The following is a 17,207-nucleotide window of genomic DNA, read 5'->3' as shown; positions in this document are numbered from 1 at the left end:
TGTTGAAAGTCAATTAATCATATATGTGAAAATTTATTTCCGAGGTCTCTATTCTATTTCATTGGTTTACATGTCTGTCCTTATGCCAGTACCATACTTTTTAAATTACTGTAGCTTTGTAGTAAGTTTCAAAGTCAGGAAGTATGAATCCTCTAAATTTATTTTTTTTCCAGATTGTTTTGGCTATGCAGGGCTCCTTGTAATTCCATATGAATTTGAGGAGTGGCTTTTCGGTTTCTGTGGGAAAAGGATACTGGAATATTAATAGGGATTGTGTGGAATCTGTAGATCACTTTGGCTATATTGACATCTTAACAAGGTTAAGTCTTTTTATCCATGAATGTAGGATGTCTTTCCCTTTAGTTATAGCTTCTTTAATGTCTTTCAGCAATATTTTGTACTTTTCAGTATACAAGTCTTTCACCTCCTTAGTAAGATTTATTCTAAGTACTTGATCCTTTTAGATGTTACTGTAAATGGAATTGATTTCTTAACTTCCTTTTTGGGTTGTTCATTGCTAGTGTGTAGAAACACAAATGACTTTTGCACATATAACTTTGCTGAATTTGTTTATGAGCTCTAGTAATATTCCTGTGGATTTGGTATCTACTATACGTAGGATTTATGTATATGTAGGATCATATCATCTATGAGTAGAGACAGTTTTACCTCTTCCTTTCCAATGTGAGAAATTGTGCTCCTAGTATTTTAAAACTATAAATAGAGATCAAGATTTACACAACTGGAAAAAAAAAAGCTACAATGGAGAACACTGAAAGGTAGCGCTGATTCTGATTCTGCAGGTGATTGAATTCTTCTTTACATCTTTCTACATTTTCTTAATTTTTTGCAATGAAATTTTATTTCTTAGAAAAAAATAAGATGCTTACCAAACCTGGCAATGATAGGAGATAGATATTACCAAGACGGTGAAAAATGTGCTCAGATGAATGTAGGGAATAGTGGCTTATTGTTAGTTTTAACCAAGTCTACATTTATTTTCACCCACCAGCAGCCATGCAAATTTGTGGGAGGTCCCCAGGCCTGAATTGGCTAGATTTGTTGAGTGAGAAGTTGGAGTTTCTCTGAAGACACTCCTGAACACCCCTCTCCACAGTCCAGGCTGTTCTATATCCAACATTATCTGACATGGCCCAGAAAGTATACAAAGCCATTCGGGGTGCTCTCTATACATTCTCACTATGGCTTATTTTTTCTCATTGTTTTGTAGCTATGACACTATTTGAAATGAACAATCAAACAGAGGTCTCTGAATTCATCTTCTTGGGATTTTCCAACCACCCCAAACTACAGGGCTTGTTCTTCCTGATCTTCCTGGTCATTTACCCGACAACTCTCCTGGGGAACACTCTTATTATAATGGCCACCAGGATCGGTCCTGCTCTCCACACTCCAATGTATTATTTCCTCAGCAACCTGAGTTTCTTGGATGTCTGCTACACATCCACCACCATTCCAGTCATGCTGATGAACTTCTTCCTGGAGAAGAAAACCATCTCATATGAGGGCCGCCTCTCCCAGATTTTCTTCCTTGTGACATGTGCTGGCACTGAGGGTGTCTTATTGGCTGCTATGGCTTATGACCGCTATTTAGCCATTTGCCACCCTCGTCAATATTCAGTCCTCGTGAGTGTGAAGGTCGGTGCTTTTTTGGTGACTGGGTCTTGGCTATGTGGCCTGGTGAATTCTGTGACACACACAGTACTGGCAGCCACACTCACTCTGTGTGGGCCCAACCAGATCAGCCACTTTCTCTGTGACATCCCACTGCTCCTGAAGCTCTCCTGCTCAGACACCTCTCTCAATGAGTCTGTGCTCCATGTGGCCAGTGCCACCATTGGCCTGAGCCCCTGTCTGTTTACTGCAGTGTCCTACATACTCATCATCTCTGCCATCCTTAGGATTCCCTCTGCTCAGGGCAGGAGCAAGGCCTTCTCTACCTGTGCATCCCACCTCACCGTGGTGGTGGTCTTTTATGGAATGGCCAACTTCAACTATGACAGACCCAGAGAAGGCTACAACCTGGATGTGGACATCCTGGTCTCTGTGCTGTTCTGTGTTATGACCCCCATGTTAAACCCCATCATCTATAGCCTGAGAAACAAAGAGGTCAAGGGTGCCCTGAGGAAGCTGAGTGGAAGGTGGGTGTTCCCTGCCAATATTTGTGTCTGGATCAATGGTCTTAAAACTGTGGTGGGTGGGCCGGCCGAGTGGCATAGCGGTTAAGTGCGTGCATTCCACTTCTCGGTGGCCCAGGGTTCACCAGTCTGGATCCTGGGTGCCGACATGGCACCGTTTGGCAAAAAGCCATGCTGTGGTAGGCGTCCCATGCATAAAATAGAGGCAGATGGGCATGGATGTTAGCTCAGGGCCCGTCTTCCTCAGCAAAAACAGGAAGATTGGCAGTAGTTAGCTCAGGGCTAATCTTCCTCAAAAAAAACCCCAAAAAACAAACAAAAAAAAAACTGTGGTAGGCAACCACCTGAAAAAACTTCCAAGGTATTTGTAACATACACTGTTTTAGAAAGAATATTCAGATCCTCAATTCCTACATATCAGTTCCTAAAATTGATCTTCCCAGGAACTTCGTTTCTCTCCTCCCTTTCCACAAGTACTCTCTTCCCACTTTGCAAAGTCAAGATGTGTCAGATATTTTGTGTTGGTTCTCAGCACCATCTCAATCCTTCTAAGTTCTCCCCACATTAAAGGGACTGAAAGCCTGGAAACCTCATTTCCCAGGCTCACTTGCCAGCATTGTTCTATTTCAGATTCTGCCAATGTAAGAGTCATACATGAGAGATTAGAAGAAAAAGAAATAAAGAAGAAATTGTCTTCTTTTGGATCTGGTAGCAGTGGCAGAAACAGACTCCTGTGGTGGCGTTAGCTGATGTTTACAGTCTCCCTTAACAGCAGTTCTTGAAATATAAGGTCACGCAAGTATGGAATGCGTGTCTCTCTATAAGGAGGGTAGAGGCTTCCATGAAGAGGGTAATATTACCTGCCTTCCCCCTTTCTTTTTTGCTCTTCCAACAATTTTATCGCTTATTTTCTGTGTTAAATTCCTCTAGGTTGAAATACCTAAAGTAGTTTTTATTTCCTCTGTAAGCACTAACTGCTGCGGCATTTTATATCAGGAGTGGCTCTAGGAAACAGATGCACAGAGGTGGAAGTCTGGGATTGGATATCTGATGTGTGCAGTTTGAATGTATTGATGATAGCATAGTCAATGGAAAATGGGGAATCTGACCATCCATGGTGTGCAGTAACAAAACAGATGCTTAAAATTATCAACAGTCATTATCTGAAATAAAATGTCTTGAAAACTAGGCTCTGGAATGCCAAAATACTGCTGCAACTGACCTTTATGGTGGGAATGAAGACGACAAGATGGTTTACTAAGTGCTATTACTGATTGCAGTGGGAAGCTTATAGGAAGAAAATGACAGACTTAGGCATTAAATTCCCCTCTCAAGCCAAGGTCAAACAAGCAGAAAATATTTTGTTTCTCAAAACTGATGAAGCTTAATATCAGAACAAAAGTCTGATTTTGTGGGCTGCATAAGCACAAAGTAAACTGTAATTCCACAATTTCTCCAGGTCTCTTATGTACCACTTAGGGCCTTGACTTGGGAATGAGTGGGACTCTGATACTTAAAATGGGAAAATACAGTGGATTTGGACAAATCTTAGAACCCTGGACTACTATGACCAATAGTAGAAGTTAATGGAAGACTACAGTAGCCCAAGAAAGGGAGGACCATAAGAGCTCATACCTCTTAGAACTAAAGGTTTGTGTCACTTCTTTAACTGAGGCAGTAAATGAAAGGAAAGAGAACAAAGAATGAATAGAAGAAGAAGGAAGCTATAAATATCAACCATGGCCTCACGACATAACAGATATGGGGTCTCCAGCAGCCATGCATAATTGCTTCCCTTTTTTGCTCTCTATATGTGTATATACTAACTGGGTATTTTTCCCTTTTCTTTTTCTTGGTGTTCTTTATAAAGAATGTTGATGGATGATTAATTTCATTATTTAGCCTGTTGTGATGGCTAATTTTATGTGTCAACTTGACTGGGGCATGGGGTACCCAGATATTTGGTCAAACATTATTCTGGGTGTTTCTGTGAGGACGTTTTTGGATGAGATTAGTATTTAAGTCAGTAGACTGAGTAAAGCAGTTTGGGTGAACCTCATTCAGTCAGCTGAAGGCCTCAACTAACCAGTTGTTCTATCAGTTAGAACAAAAAGACTGACCCTCTGCTGAGTAAGAGACAATTTTTCCTGCTAGAGGACTTTTGAATGGGGACATCAGGGGCTTTATTCCCTGCCATGGAACTGAAACATCAGCTTTTCCTGGGTCTCAAGCCTGCTGACCTTCACACTGGCACCTTACCATTGGCTCTCCTGGTTCTCAGCACTTCAGACTCAGACTGGAACTAAACCACCAGCTCTTCTGGATTTCCACCTTGCTGACTCACTCTGCAGATCTTGGGACTCGCCAATCTTTATAATTGCATGAGCCTATTCCTCATAGCAAATCTTTCTATGTATACAACCTATTGGTGCTCTTTCTCTGAAGAACTCTAACACAAATTTGGTACTAAGAGTGGTTCTAGAGGAACAGAATTTTAAGAATGAATTTTCTGAATTGGTTCTGGGGTTCCTGGAGTTGGCTCTCTAATTTGATTAGATTCAAAGATGCTAATGACTCTGTTTCTAGCAGTGAAAAGAGCACTGATAGTCTATGACAAGATCCTAATCAACCACTTATAAGAAACAAGGATCTAGATAACTGTGCATATGATACTTTCAAACATTTTTGGTAAGCTAATGAGTATAATAAGATTGGCTGGTTGCTCCTGACGTCACTGGACCAAGTGGGAAAAGAAAAGGATGAGCTCAGGGATTCAAATTTCCAGCTCAAGTACTACATAAATAACCTCAAAGTGTCTATGTATGCCCTGAAGGAGACCCTAATCTGCTGTAGCCCCAGGGCTGAGAGCTTGCTCCCAGAATCTCATCCTGTGACTGGCTGAATTACAATGCAAGTTAACTCTCAGTCTCACAGGGTATCTACTTTTAAAGTGAGGGCGTTGATTGGGAAGGAATGGGATCCTGAGAGTTGGAATGGGGATGTGTGGGAAGATCCTAATGAAGATGGGGACTCTGAATCTCTGAATTCTGATAAGTCTTCTCTGCCAGTGGAGGCAGCCTCTCAAGCCCTAGTGGAAGCGACCTCACCATCCGTTGTAGGGGTTTAACTCTGAATTGCCTGAGGAAACTGTAACAGCCTCCCATGAGGCAGTTACCTCGCAAGACAATGCTAATTCTCCTCAGGACCCACCCCCACCACCCCTTTTTGCTTCTAGAGCTATAATTAAACTCAAGTCCCAGCAGGCCCCTAAAGGTGAGGTACAAAGTGAGACTCATATGGAGGTGCACTATGTTCTAAAAGAACTACTTGAGCTTTCTACTTTATATAGACAGAAATCTGGGCAACATGTGTAGAAATGGAAACTAAGGGTGTAGGATAAGAGTGAAAGGACTATAAATAGGATCAGGTCAGGGGGCCGGCCTAGTGGAGTAGTGGTTAAGTTCACACGCGCTGCTTTGCCAGTTCAGATCCCGGGCATGGATCTAAGCACCGCTTATCAAGCCATGCTGTGGCAGGCGTACCACATATAAAGTAGAGGAAGATGGGCACAGACGTTAGCTCAGGGCCAGTCTTCCTCAGCAAAAAGAGGAGGTTTGGCGGTAGATGTTAGCTCAGGGCTAATCTTCCTCAAAGGAAAAAAAAAAGGATCAGGCCAAATTTATTGATATGGGCTCAGTGAACAGGGATTCTGCATTTACTGATGCAGCATGAGTGGTTAGAAAGACCCTACCAGTTTGTTTGGTTGTCTGGTTCAAACGTGGACCAAAATGTAGCCTACAGTGAGCGAGTTGGAAATGCCTTGGTTTAATGTAGAGGAAGGGATTCAAGGGCTTGGGGAGATTGGAGTGCTAGAGGGAATTTGTTGTTTAGGATTTACTCATAGGATCCAGAAGGTTCACCTTTCTCACATGACTGTGAGAAACACATTTGTGAAGGGAGCCCCAGCATCCTTGAAGAGCTCTGTGATTGCTCTTCTTTGTAGGCCAGACCTCACAGGAGGGACTGTGGTTACTGAATCCTAAAATCTAAATGTGATGGGAGTAACCTGATCCCAGGGTTACAGGGGCCAAGTGGTAGCACTCAACCACCAAAGGCAAGGTGGGCACGGTTACCGTAATGGAGAGAGCAGAGACAAAGCAGCAATCAGAATACTTTGACTCACACAGACCTAAGCTGTTGGCTGGTTGATCATGATGTTCCTAAAAGTAAAATAGACAGGAAGCCTATTAGATTTTTACTTGATCTGTATAAGCAGAAAAGTCTTAGGTCAAGTGAACTGAAGTCTAACCTGAATCATAAAATCAGAGAATCACAGCTGATCAATCAATTCCCAGACTTGAGCCAGTTTATAGACAGAAAACACCTTGAAAGAAGGGGAGTCCGGGTCTCCTTGAGGAAGGACCCTGGTACACTGCCAAAAATTTAGACTGTTAATCTTTCTTCCAGCCTTCCTCAAAGGGACCAATGGCATTTTACTAGAGTAACAGTGCATTGGGAAAAAGGAAATAACCAGAATTTTTGGGGACTACTAGACACCAGCTCTGAACTGACACTAATTCTAGGAGACCCCAAACATCACTGTGGCTCACCAGTCAGAGTTGGGGCTTATGGAGGTCAGGCGATCAATGTAGTTTTAGCTGAGCTCCATCTCACAGTGGGCCCAGTGTGTCCCCAAACCCATCCTGTGGCTATTTTCCCACTCTGGAATGCACAATTGGAACAGACATACTCAGCAGCTCTCAGACTTCTCACATTGATCCCCTGACCTGTAAAGTGAGGGCTATTATGGTGGGAAAGACCAAGTAGAAGCCACTAGAACTGCTTCTACCTAGGAAAATAGTAAACCAAAAGCAATATTGCGCTCCTGGAGAGATTGCAGAGATTAGTGCCATCATCAAGGACTTGAAAGATGCAGGAGTGGTGATTTCCACCACATTCCCATTCAACTCACCTATTTGGCCTGTGCAGAAGACAGATGGATCTTAGAGAAGGACAGTGGATTATCGTAAGCTTAACTGGGTGGTGATTCTAATTGCAGCTGCTGTACCAGACGTGGTTTCCTTGTTTGAACAAAGTAACACTTCCCCTGATGCCTGGTATGTAGCTATTGATCCAGCAAATGCTTTTTTTCTCCATATCTATTAATAAAGACCACCAGAAGCAGTTCATTTTCAGCAGGCAAGACCAGAAATACACCTTCACTGTCCTGTCTCAGAGGTCTATCATCTCTCTAGCCCTAAGTCATAATTTAGTTTGCAAGGATCTTGATTGCCTTCCCCTTCCACAAAGTATCATACTGTCCCACTACATTGATAGCATTATGCAGGTTGGCCCTAGTGAACAAGAAGCAACAACTACTCTAGACTTATTGGTAAGACATTTGTACTTCAGAGGATAGGAAATAAATCCAACAAAAATTCAGAGGCCTTATACCTCAGCGAAATTTCTACATGTCCAGTGGTGTGAGACATCCCTTCTAAGATTAAGGAGAAATTATTATGTTTTACCCCTCCTACAACCAAAAAAGAGACACAAAGTCTAGTAGGCTCCTTTGTATTTTAGAGGCAACATATTTCTCATTTGGGTGTGTTACTGCAACCCATTTATCAAATGATCTGAAAAGCTACTAGTTTTGAGTGGGGTCGAGAACAAGAGAAGGCTCTGCAACATGTCCAGGCTGTCTTGCAAGCTGCTCTGCCACTTGGGCCTTTCGATCCAGCAGATCCAATGCTTGAAGTGTCAGGGCAGATAGGAATGCTATCTGGAGCCTTTGACGGGACATAACAGATATGAGGACTACAGCAGTCAGGCATAATTCCTTCCCTTTTTGCTCTTTATTTGGGTCTATATAACTAGGCATTTTCTCTCTTCTTTTTCTTGCTATTCTTTATAAAGAGTGTTGGTGGGTAGTTAATTTAATTATTTAGCCTTTAGTTACAGGATATCTAGAATGAATTGTGACTAAACTAGAAAAAAAAATCACCCAGAGAAGAACATGACTGTGAGTCTTTGGGACTCTGCATTCTGAAAAGAGGGTAAGCATGTCTTTGTGTGAGGGACAATTCCTTCATGTTAGGTAGAGGCATTATATCATTGTTGCTTAGAAGTTTAAATTTGAGATGTAAGAGTATACACAGGTGATAACTAACCAAAGGGGTAAACTACGCCAGATATGTGTCCTGGTACTCAGCATCATCCTCACAATTCTATGTTCTCTTCTGAATCACAGGGGCTGAAAATCCAGAAACTGTATTTCCTAAGACTCCCTCACTACCAGAGGTCTGTGTTAGGTTCAACCGGTGAAAACACAAATGACAAATTAGAAAGTACAGGAAAAGTAAAAATATTTTCTTCTGACTCCAGCAGTGATAGTGACTACAGACTAGCACACGTTCTTGCAGTGACACTAACTACAGACAAACATGGGATCAAATGAGCTCCAGCAGGGATGGTAGTGGCTTATTACCTTTCCTGATCTCCAGGAGATATCATCTTCCTTCCAGGTGTGCTCCTTCAATGTTTCCTAAACTCGTAGAAATAAATTCCCCATATTAAGTGTTTTTTTTATTTGAAATATCTAGAGTGTCTTCTGTATTCCAGACTGAATCCTGACTCATATAAAAGGTCTACTCTCACCTTTTCTAAATCTTACTATGGTGCCTTACCTCCAGGATGTAGAAACCTCTTTAGATCCCAGTAAAAGTGATAATTAGACTTACAGGTAACAATGACAGAAAAACTATTAAATAACTGAGTAACAAATTCTCTAGGAAGTTAAGTGTTAGGAGAGGCAGCCTCATGCGTGTAGTCTTTCAACTCCCACTTGGCCATATAAGAATGGGTCTTGGGCCTGGAACACTTCCTTACCAAGAGATAAAAAGTTCACATAGCCTGAATCAGGCTTATCATCTTGTGAGTGAATATCTTTCCCTTTTTCAAGCTCAGTGAGTTATCCTTTGTTCTGCTCAAGTATGTACATCAATGGTCCTCAGACATGCTCCCAGCTTTCGGTATTTCAGACTCCATGGGGAGAGGGAAAGTCCTTCCACTGAAGCATGAGACAGGTACATATAGGCAAATTACTCTGTGTCAGCTGTAGGGAGGGAAGAACTGGCCATGAGGAACGGATGCCCACTATTGAAGCTGATCTTGCTCCATCTCTTCTCTATGTAAGTGAAGTATTGTTCCATCCAGTGCTTGACTGTCTTGAGTTTTTCTTGGAAATTCCAATCCCACGATGCAATGGACAGAAGTGTTTAGAGTCCTCCTCTGGGACTGGTGACCAGTGCATGGTGTTCTGCTCAGCAATAAGTGGTTCCCAGTTCCTTATTTTCAACAAAATTAATGGAGGACCTAATTTAGTAATCAGCTGGTAGATCGCTTTTTATATTTACTCAGATATTTACCATTTCTGATGCTCTTGTTATTTCTTGATGGTTCAAGATTCCATCTTGTATCATTTCCCTTCAGCATGAAGAATCTTGTTCAGCACTTCCAATGATGCAGCTCTTCTAGCAACATGTTCACTTAGTTTTTTTGTTTTCTTTTGTTTTTTTAATCTGAACCTGTCATTATTTCACCTTGATTCTAGAATATTTTCACTGGTTACAGAATTCTGGGTTGACAGCTTTTCCTTGCAACACTTTGAAAATGTAGTTCCACTACATTTCTGTCCTCCATTGCTTATGATGAGAAGTCAGTGAAACTTCAAATTTTTGTTGGTCCCCTGGCTATAATGTGTCATTATTTTCTAGCTGCTTTCAAGGTTTCCTCTTTATCTTTGCCTTTCAGCAGTCTGAATACAGAATGATTTTCATTGTATTTATCCTGTTTGAGATTTACCGGGGTTTTTTCCTCTTGTTTTGTTTTGTTTGTTTGTTTGTGAGGAAGGTTGGCCCTGAGCTAACATCTGTTGCCAATCTTCCTCTTTTTGATTGAGGAAGATTGTTGCTGAGCTTCTCTCTTCCTCTATTTTTTATGTGGGACACTGCCACAGCATGGCTTGACAAGCGGTGCTAGGTCTGCACCCAGGATCTGAACCTGGTCACTGAAGCAGAGCACGTAAACCTAACCACTATGCCACCGGCCTGGCCACATTGAGATTTACTGGTATTTTTGAGTCAGTAAAGATATATCTTTCATCAAATTGGGGAAATTTTTAGTCATTATTATTTTTTTTAAAAAATGCATCATACTGTCTCTTTTCTTGCCCTCTAAAACTCCAGTTATATATGTGTTAGATCTGCTGATATTGCCCTATAGGTCCCTGGGATTCTGTTTATTTTTTTCTCTATATTCTTCAGATTGAATAATTTCAAGTTCAGTGACTCTTTCTCATTTCATTTATACTCTTCTGTTAAGTCTATCTAGTTATTTTTACTAAATGTTGCATTTTTCAGGGGCTTGCCAGTGGCATAGCTGTTGGGTTTGCTCCGCTTTGGCAGCCCAGGGTTCACCAGTTCAGATCCCAGGTGTAGACCTACACACCACTTATCAAGCCATGCTGTGGCAGGCATCCCACATATAGGGTGGAGGAAGATGGGCACAGATGTTAGCTCAGGGCCTATCTTCCTCTGCAAAAAGAGAAGGATTGCCAGCTCAGGGCAAATCTTCCTCAAAAAAAACAAAAAATGTTGTATCTTGAGTTTTCATTTACCTCTTTTTTATATTCTATTTCTCCACTCTGATATTCTTGTCTTTTCATTGATTATGAGCATATTTTTCTTTATGTCATTGAGCATAAGTATAATGGTTGCTTTAAAATCCTTGTCTAGGTCCAACATCTGGTCAATTTGGGGTTAGTTTCTCTTAATAATGGGTTACACTTTCCTGTTTCTTCATATGTTGAGTAATTTAAGATTGTCTTGGACATTATAAGTATTTTATATTGTGGAGCCTCTAGATTTTGTTATGGTCCTCTGAAGAATATTGATATTCTTTTTGCTGTTATTGTTTTAGCATAAAATTAGCTTGGTTGGCCTCAAACTGCAAATTTTCTCTCTTGGCAGTAGCTCAAATATCAGTTAAGTTCTTTTATCCTTAGCTAAACTTCTTGGAGTCTGGCTCACACAGAACAGAGTTTAGACACAGAATTTGAAGGCTCCCCTCTCTGACTCTCCTTTTCAGGATTCCTCTCTCATTTTTTGGTGGCTGTGGTTGTATCTAACTCTACAGGCGAGAAAGTCTGTGGCTTTTCTATTCCAAGTTTTAGCCAACCCACAGAGCGACAAGTGAAGCCTGCTCTTGGGCTAAAAGCCCTAAGAACTAAAAAAAAGAAATCATCCCTTGTCAATCTCATCTCAGAATTTGCCTGCTATTTTTCACATTCAATTTCCATCAAATATTTGTTTTTCATATTCTATCCAGAATTTATAGTTGTTATCTGAGGGAGAGTCCACCCAGCAGGATCTTACTCTGCCACAATGAAAGCATTAAAATTGTTGATGCTAGATCAGTGTGGTAGAAAATGTGTAATTGCTAAATTATTTCAATTCCCATTTATACTTAGTTAAATAGAATTTCTTAAAGCTTATAACATTAAAAATAGGAACAAAATAGATGCTAAAATTCTATTTTATTGTGACACTAAGTTATATTCTTCCATATATACAGCTATGAAATTGAGATATATTTTCAGTAAATTTTACTTCTTATGTTTAATAAGTATTCAAATTGTAGATTTACCATTATTTTGTTCAATTGTTTACTAATAATAACTGTAAAAATAACTCAATCCAGAAAAAAATTTAAACATTTAGAGACATAAACAATTAAATTGTCAATTTATATGCATTTTTTGCTTCACAGACATGATAGGGTGATCATAAAAGAATTTCAACCATAAAAGTATATCATATTGATATGAAATTCTGAGAGGAAGCTGAATGGAAATATAATTTCAAGGAAAATGTAAGAAAAATGTAAACTTCTGATTGCCAAAGATGATTTGACCATGTATTTTTTTCCATGATTCCAGTCTTTTATTTACACTCAGTACTTTTATTGAGGCATAATTTATATATAGTAAATACACATATATTAAGTATACAGCTCAAAGCATTTTGAGAAACTGTTGAACAGATTAACCATCATGCAAATCAAGACATAGAATATTTCCACTATCTTCTACTCTTTTCCAGTTACCACGTCTCCCCATTTGAGGCAACCAGTATCCTGGTTTCATTGCCAAAGGTTAATTTTGCCTGTTTTTGAACCTCCTATATAAGAAATCACATAATACATACTCTTCTGTGTCTAGCTTCCTTAGCTTAACACAATGTTTTTAAGATTCTTTGTCTATCAGTAGTTTTTTTTTTATTTCAATGCATGAATATATCACTGATATCCATTCTTGCACTGATGAACATTTGGGTTGTTTCTATTTTAGGGCTATTCTAAATAAAGCAGATATGAACATTCTTATAAAGTCTTTTATGAGGACACATGCATTCATATTTCTCTTCTATATTTATATCTCTATTATATATATTGAATATTATATATGCATTCAAACTTCTAGATCATAAATTAAGTAAATGTTAACTTTCTTACAAACTGCTAAAGAGTTTTCTAAAATGATTCCTTAATATTTCATTCCTACCAGCAATTTAAAGGAGTACCAGTTGTTCAACATCTTCTCAAATGTTCACTTGTTATTCTCAGTTTTCCTAACTGTTACCATTCTAGTGCTGTGTGTAGTGGTATTTCATTATAGTTTTAATTTACATTTTCCTGATTACTAATAATTTTGATCACTGTTCTATATGCTTAGAGGACATTCAGGTATCTTTTTTTATGAAATTCCCATTCAAGACTTTTATTCACTTTTAAGTGTGTTGGTTATGTGCCTTCTATGATTGATTAATAGGAATTTTTATATATTCTGATTGTGAGCTCAAATTATCATATATGTATTGCAAAAGTTTCTTCCCTTTCTTAACAACTTCTTTTGATGAGTAGAAGGGTTAAAAAAGTTTATAAAATCCAATTCATCAATTTTTTCTGTGTCCTAAGAAATCTTTGCATACCCAAGGTTGTGAAAATATTTTTGTATATTTTCTTCTGGAAGCTTTATAATCTTATCATTCACAATTATATCTATGACCCACCACAAGACAGATTTTGTACATGGTGTGAAGTCGGGGCTCAAAGTTAAAGTTTTTCTCATACAACTATCCAATTTTTCCACAACTATTTATTGAAAAATCATTTCTTCTCCCATTAAATTATTTGGTGTCATCACACTCAAAAAATTGACTATATATGTGAGTCTATTTTAGGATTATATTCTGTTCCATTGATCTATTTGTTCTAGAATTATGGCAATAGCACTTAATAACTTTCACTTTATAGTAAGTTTTCCAACCATGTTTTTCTTTCTCAAGATTGTTTTGATTTTTCTAGGAACTTTCCATTGGATTCGGGAAACTCAGCCAGCCCCAAGAAGAATCAATTCAAAAGAATTTTCATAGAAGAAACTTTAGGTTTCGTTGATATCTGCTTTTATTTATTTATTTATTTATTTTTATTTTTTGGTGAGGAAGATTGACCCTGGGTTAACATCTGTTGCCAATCTTCCTCTTTTTTCGCTTGAGAAGATTGTCCTTGACCCACTAGGCCGACCCCACTTTGATACCTGCTTTTGACTTTAATACTTCTTTTCTACTACTTTCTTTGGTTTAATTTGTTCTTTTACCAGCTTTTTGAAGTTGAAGTATAGTTCATTATTTTTAAAATTTCATCTTTCCTAGTATAAGCATTTAAAACTATAAATTTTCTTTTAAGAATGCTTTAATCTCACAGTTTTGATAAGTTGTAATTTCATTACCATTTGCACATCATTCTGTCTATAATATTTTAAATTTGTATTGTGATTTCTTATTTGATCCATGGGTTTTTAGAAGTATGTTGTTTCATTCCCTAATAACTTGTGATTTTCTATTTGTCTTTCTGTTATTGATTTCTACTTTAATTCCATTGTGGTCAGAGATATATTTCATATGATTTCAATAATTTTAAGTTTATAAAGACTTATTTTATAGCTCAATTATATGATTTATTTTGGAAGAAAACAATGAAATAGGAAACAGACCAATGAAGCCAGAAGTTTATTCTTTGAAAATATTTTTGTATTCATTTTCGAGATTTTCTGAATTTCTTGGATCCAATGTAAGTTTCCTAGGATTTTATGTGCAATTGAAAAGAATGTTTGTTCTGCAGTTGTTGGGTATAGTGTTCTATAAATACCAAGTAGATGAGGTTGAATTGCATTGTTCAAATCTTAAACTAAAGATTAGTTAGTTTTTGTTTCACGTAGTTTGAAACTATGTTATTAGGTGTGGACACATTTTTAAAGATAGTGTTAATTTTATGTTTTGAAGAGTTAGATTTTTAGAGGACTTGTGATTTAATATAAAATTTTTAGTAGAATCTATACTATTTGATGTAATTTTTAAACAGCTCATTGAGATATAACTCACATACCATAAAATTCACCCTTTTAAAGTGTACAATTCAATGATTCTTGGTAGATTTACATAGCTGTGGAACCATCACCACAATCTTATTTTACCAACATTTTAATCACCCTTAAATGATCCCTAATTCCCATTTATGGTCAGCCCCCATTCCCATCTCTAGCCCTGGACAACCACTAATTCAATTTCTGTGTCTGTTCTGGGCATTTCATATAAATAGAATCATATAACATGTGGCCTTTTGTGTCTGGCTTCTTGCACTTATCATAATATTTTCAAAGTTCATTCATGTTGTAGCACATATCAGTACTTCAATACTTTTCATTGCTGAATAATATTTCAGTGTGTGGATATACCACATTTTATCTATCCATTCAGCATGTGATGTTCATTTAGATTGCTTCCACTTTGAAGCAAGTATGAATAATACTGCTGTTAACATTCATGTACAAGTTTTTGTTTGGACATATGTTTTCATTTCTTTGGGGCATATATCTAGGAGTGGAATTTCTGGGTCATATCCTTTTAAAGAACTGTCAGGCTGTTTTCCAAAGCAGCTATTCTATTCCTCATTTCCACCAGCAATGCATGAGGGTTCCAGTTTCTCCACATCATCACCAATACTCATTATCACTCTTTTTGACTATAGCTATCTTGGTGGGTATGAAGTAATATCTCATTATGATTTTGTTTTGCTTTTCTTTGATGGCTAAGGATGTTGAGGATCTTTACATGTGCTTATTGGCACTTGTGTATCTTCTTTTGGAGAGTCTACTCAAAAACTTTGCTCATTTTTTAAGATAGTTATTTGACTTTTTATTGATGAGCTGTAAGAGTTCTTTATATATTCTAGATACAAATCACTTATTAGATATATGTTAGAAAATATTTTTTGTCATTCTGTGAACTATCTTTTCACATTCTTGATGGTGTCTTTGGAAGCACAAAATGTTTTAATTTAATTAAGTCCAATGTATCTATTTGTTCTTTTGTTGCATGTACTTTTTGTGTCACATCTACAAAACTATTGCCTAACTCAAGGTCACAAAAATTTATTCCTTTGTTTTTTCCTAAGAGATGTATAGTTTTATCTCTTACATTTATGAATGTGGTGAAATTTGAGTTAATTTTTGTACTTCTTACTTACAAATCTTAAAAATGATGCTTTGTAAACAAAACTCATTTGTGAGCTAGAAACTACCTGTAACACATGAACAATTCAAGGTTCACTTTGATGTTAACTGTGATGCATGAGAATATGTAAAACTGCCGTGGTGCCTTTGTTTTAGGGAGCAAGCAAGGGGTATGGTTCTTCACAAAATCTACTGGTAATGATATGAGTTAAAAAAAAGAGAGAAACTTTTTCTTCAGGTTTAGGCATTAAAAAATAAAAAGGCCAACTGGGCTACAAAAGTTGAATCCCACTACAATATTTCTATTTTGGGTGCCTGTTGGCTATGCCCAGATTTCGTACAATTTGTGTGCTTCCATTATGATGTTTCTGAGGTCTCCTAATAAACATCATTGCTCTTAGTGAGCAGAAATAGCATAAACTATTAATGGTGTCTACATTTCTCACATCTAAATCTGACACAGTCAGACAGTTTTGTCCTAGTTTTGTTGCAGTAAAATATTGTGACATTATTCAAGACTACTGCCTTTCCTCAGACTTGGAGGCATAACTTTGCCCTGAAGAGCTGCTGGTTCTCTCTTTTTCTTTTCTTATATTCCAGAGGAAATTGCTGTTAGTATCAAGTCATGAGCAATGTCAAGCAGAATATTTGGGGAACTATGAACCATGGGAAACTGTGGGGAAGACAGAAGGCACAGTATTTGGGAAAGCAGTTTCAATGAGAGCATGGGTTGGTACTGGGAAAGTCATGTATTTTTAGAACCACAGCTCTGAATGCCAAAGCACAGGTCAATCAGGTTGGTGAGTTGAAGGAAAAGGAAAGGCATGCTATGGAGTTCAAGAGCAAGGTTTTCGTCCAAGGACTCTGCCTCAAATGGAGGGAAAAGTCCATGTGTGGAATTTAAGTAGGTAGATAGGCTGTGGCTAATGTTCTGAAATTCAGGCAGAGCAGCAAAATAAGCTATTGGTTCAATACAAGACAAAAGAAAGGCTTCTTTGCATGGCCATGGGGAAAACATAGAGGGTGTTCCAACTGGCCACTGGAGAACAGGTAAGGAGCGGAGTCCAGAAAAGTAGGAAATAGTCACTTGGGATTTAGAACCACACAGCAGCATAACCAGCCATATGTCTATAAGATTCTTGAGGGCAGGAATTGTGTCTTATCATTTCTAGTATTTCAGTGCCTAAAATAATCCTGATATAAAACAGATACTCAGTGCATGCTGTGGAATGAATGAATGTTCATAATAGGTTAGAGGTTGTCTGCTCCCAGGTTTAGTTGAAGCCCTCTTCAGTGTGAATGTTTAAGGGTTATTTCCTTGTTGCTGTTGTTTTAGAAGAAGAAGAAGAAGAAGATTAGCCCTGAGCTAACATCTGCTGCCAATCTTCCTCTTTTTTGCTGAGGAAGACTGGCCGTGA

General features: G+C 38.2%; 1 protein-coding gene across 1 annotated transcript; it reads left to right on the top strand.

Moving 5' to 3' along the window:
- The first annotated feature begins 1,233 nt into the window (after positions 1-1,233).
- Positions 1,234-2,247, top strand: LOC124250191 (olfactory receptor 5V1-like). Its single transcript, XM_046682028.1, has one exon. The coding sequence runs from the start codon at positions 1,234-1,236 to the stop codon at positions 2,245-2,247; it is 1,014 nt and encodes a 337-aa protein (XP_046537984.1).
- The last annotated feature ends 14,960 nt before the right edge of the window (positions 2,248-17,207 follow it).

This window comes from Equus quagga, chromosome 13, assembly GCF_021613505.1.
Source record: "Equus quagga isolate Etosha38 chromosome 13, UCLA_HA_Equagga_1.0, whole genome shotgun sequence".
NCBI classification, from domain to species: domain Eukaryota; kingdom Metazoa; phylum Chordata; class Mammalia; order Perissodactyla; family Equidae; genus Equus; species Equus quagga.
The sequence above is the reverse complement of the archived record's forward strand: the minus strand, read 5'-3'. Positions and strand labels throughout refer to the sequence as shown.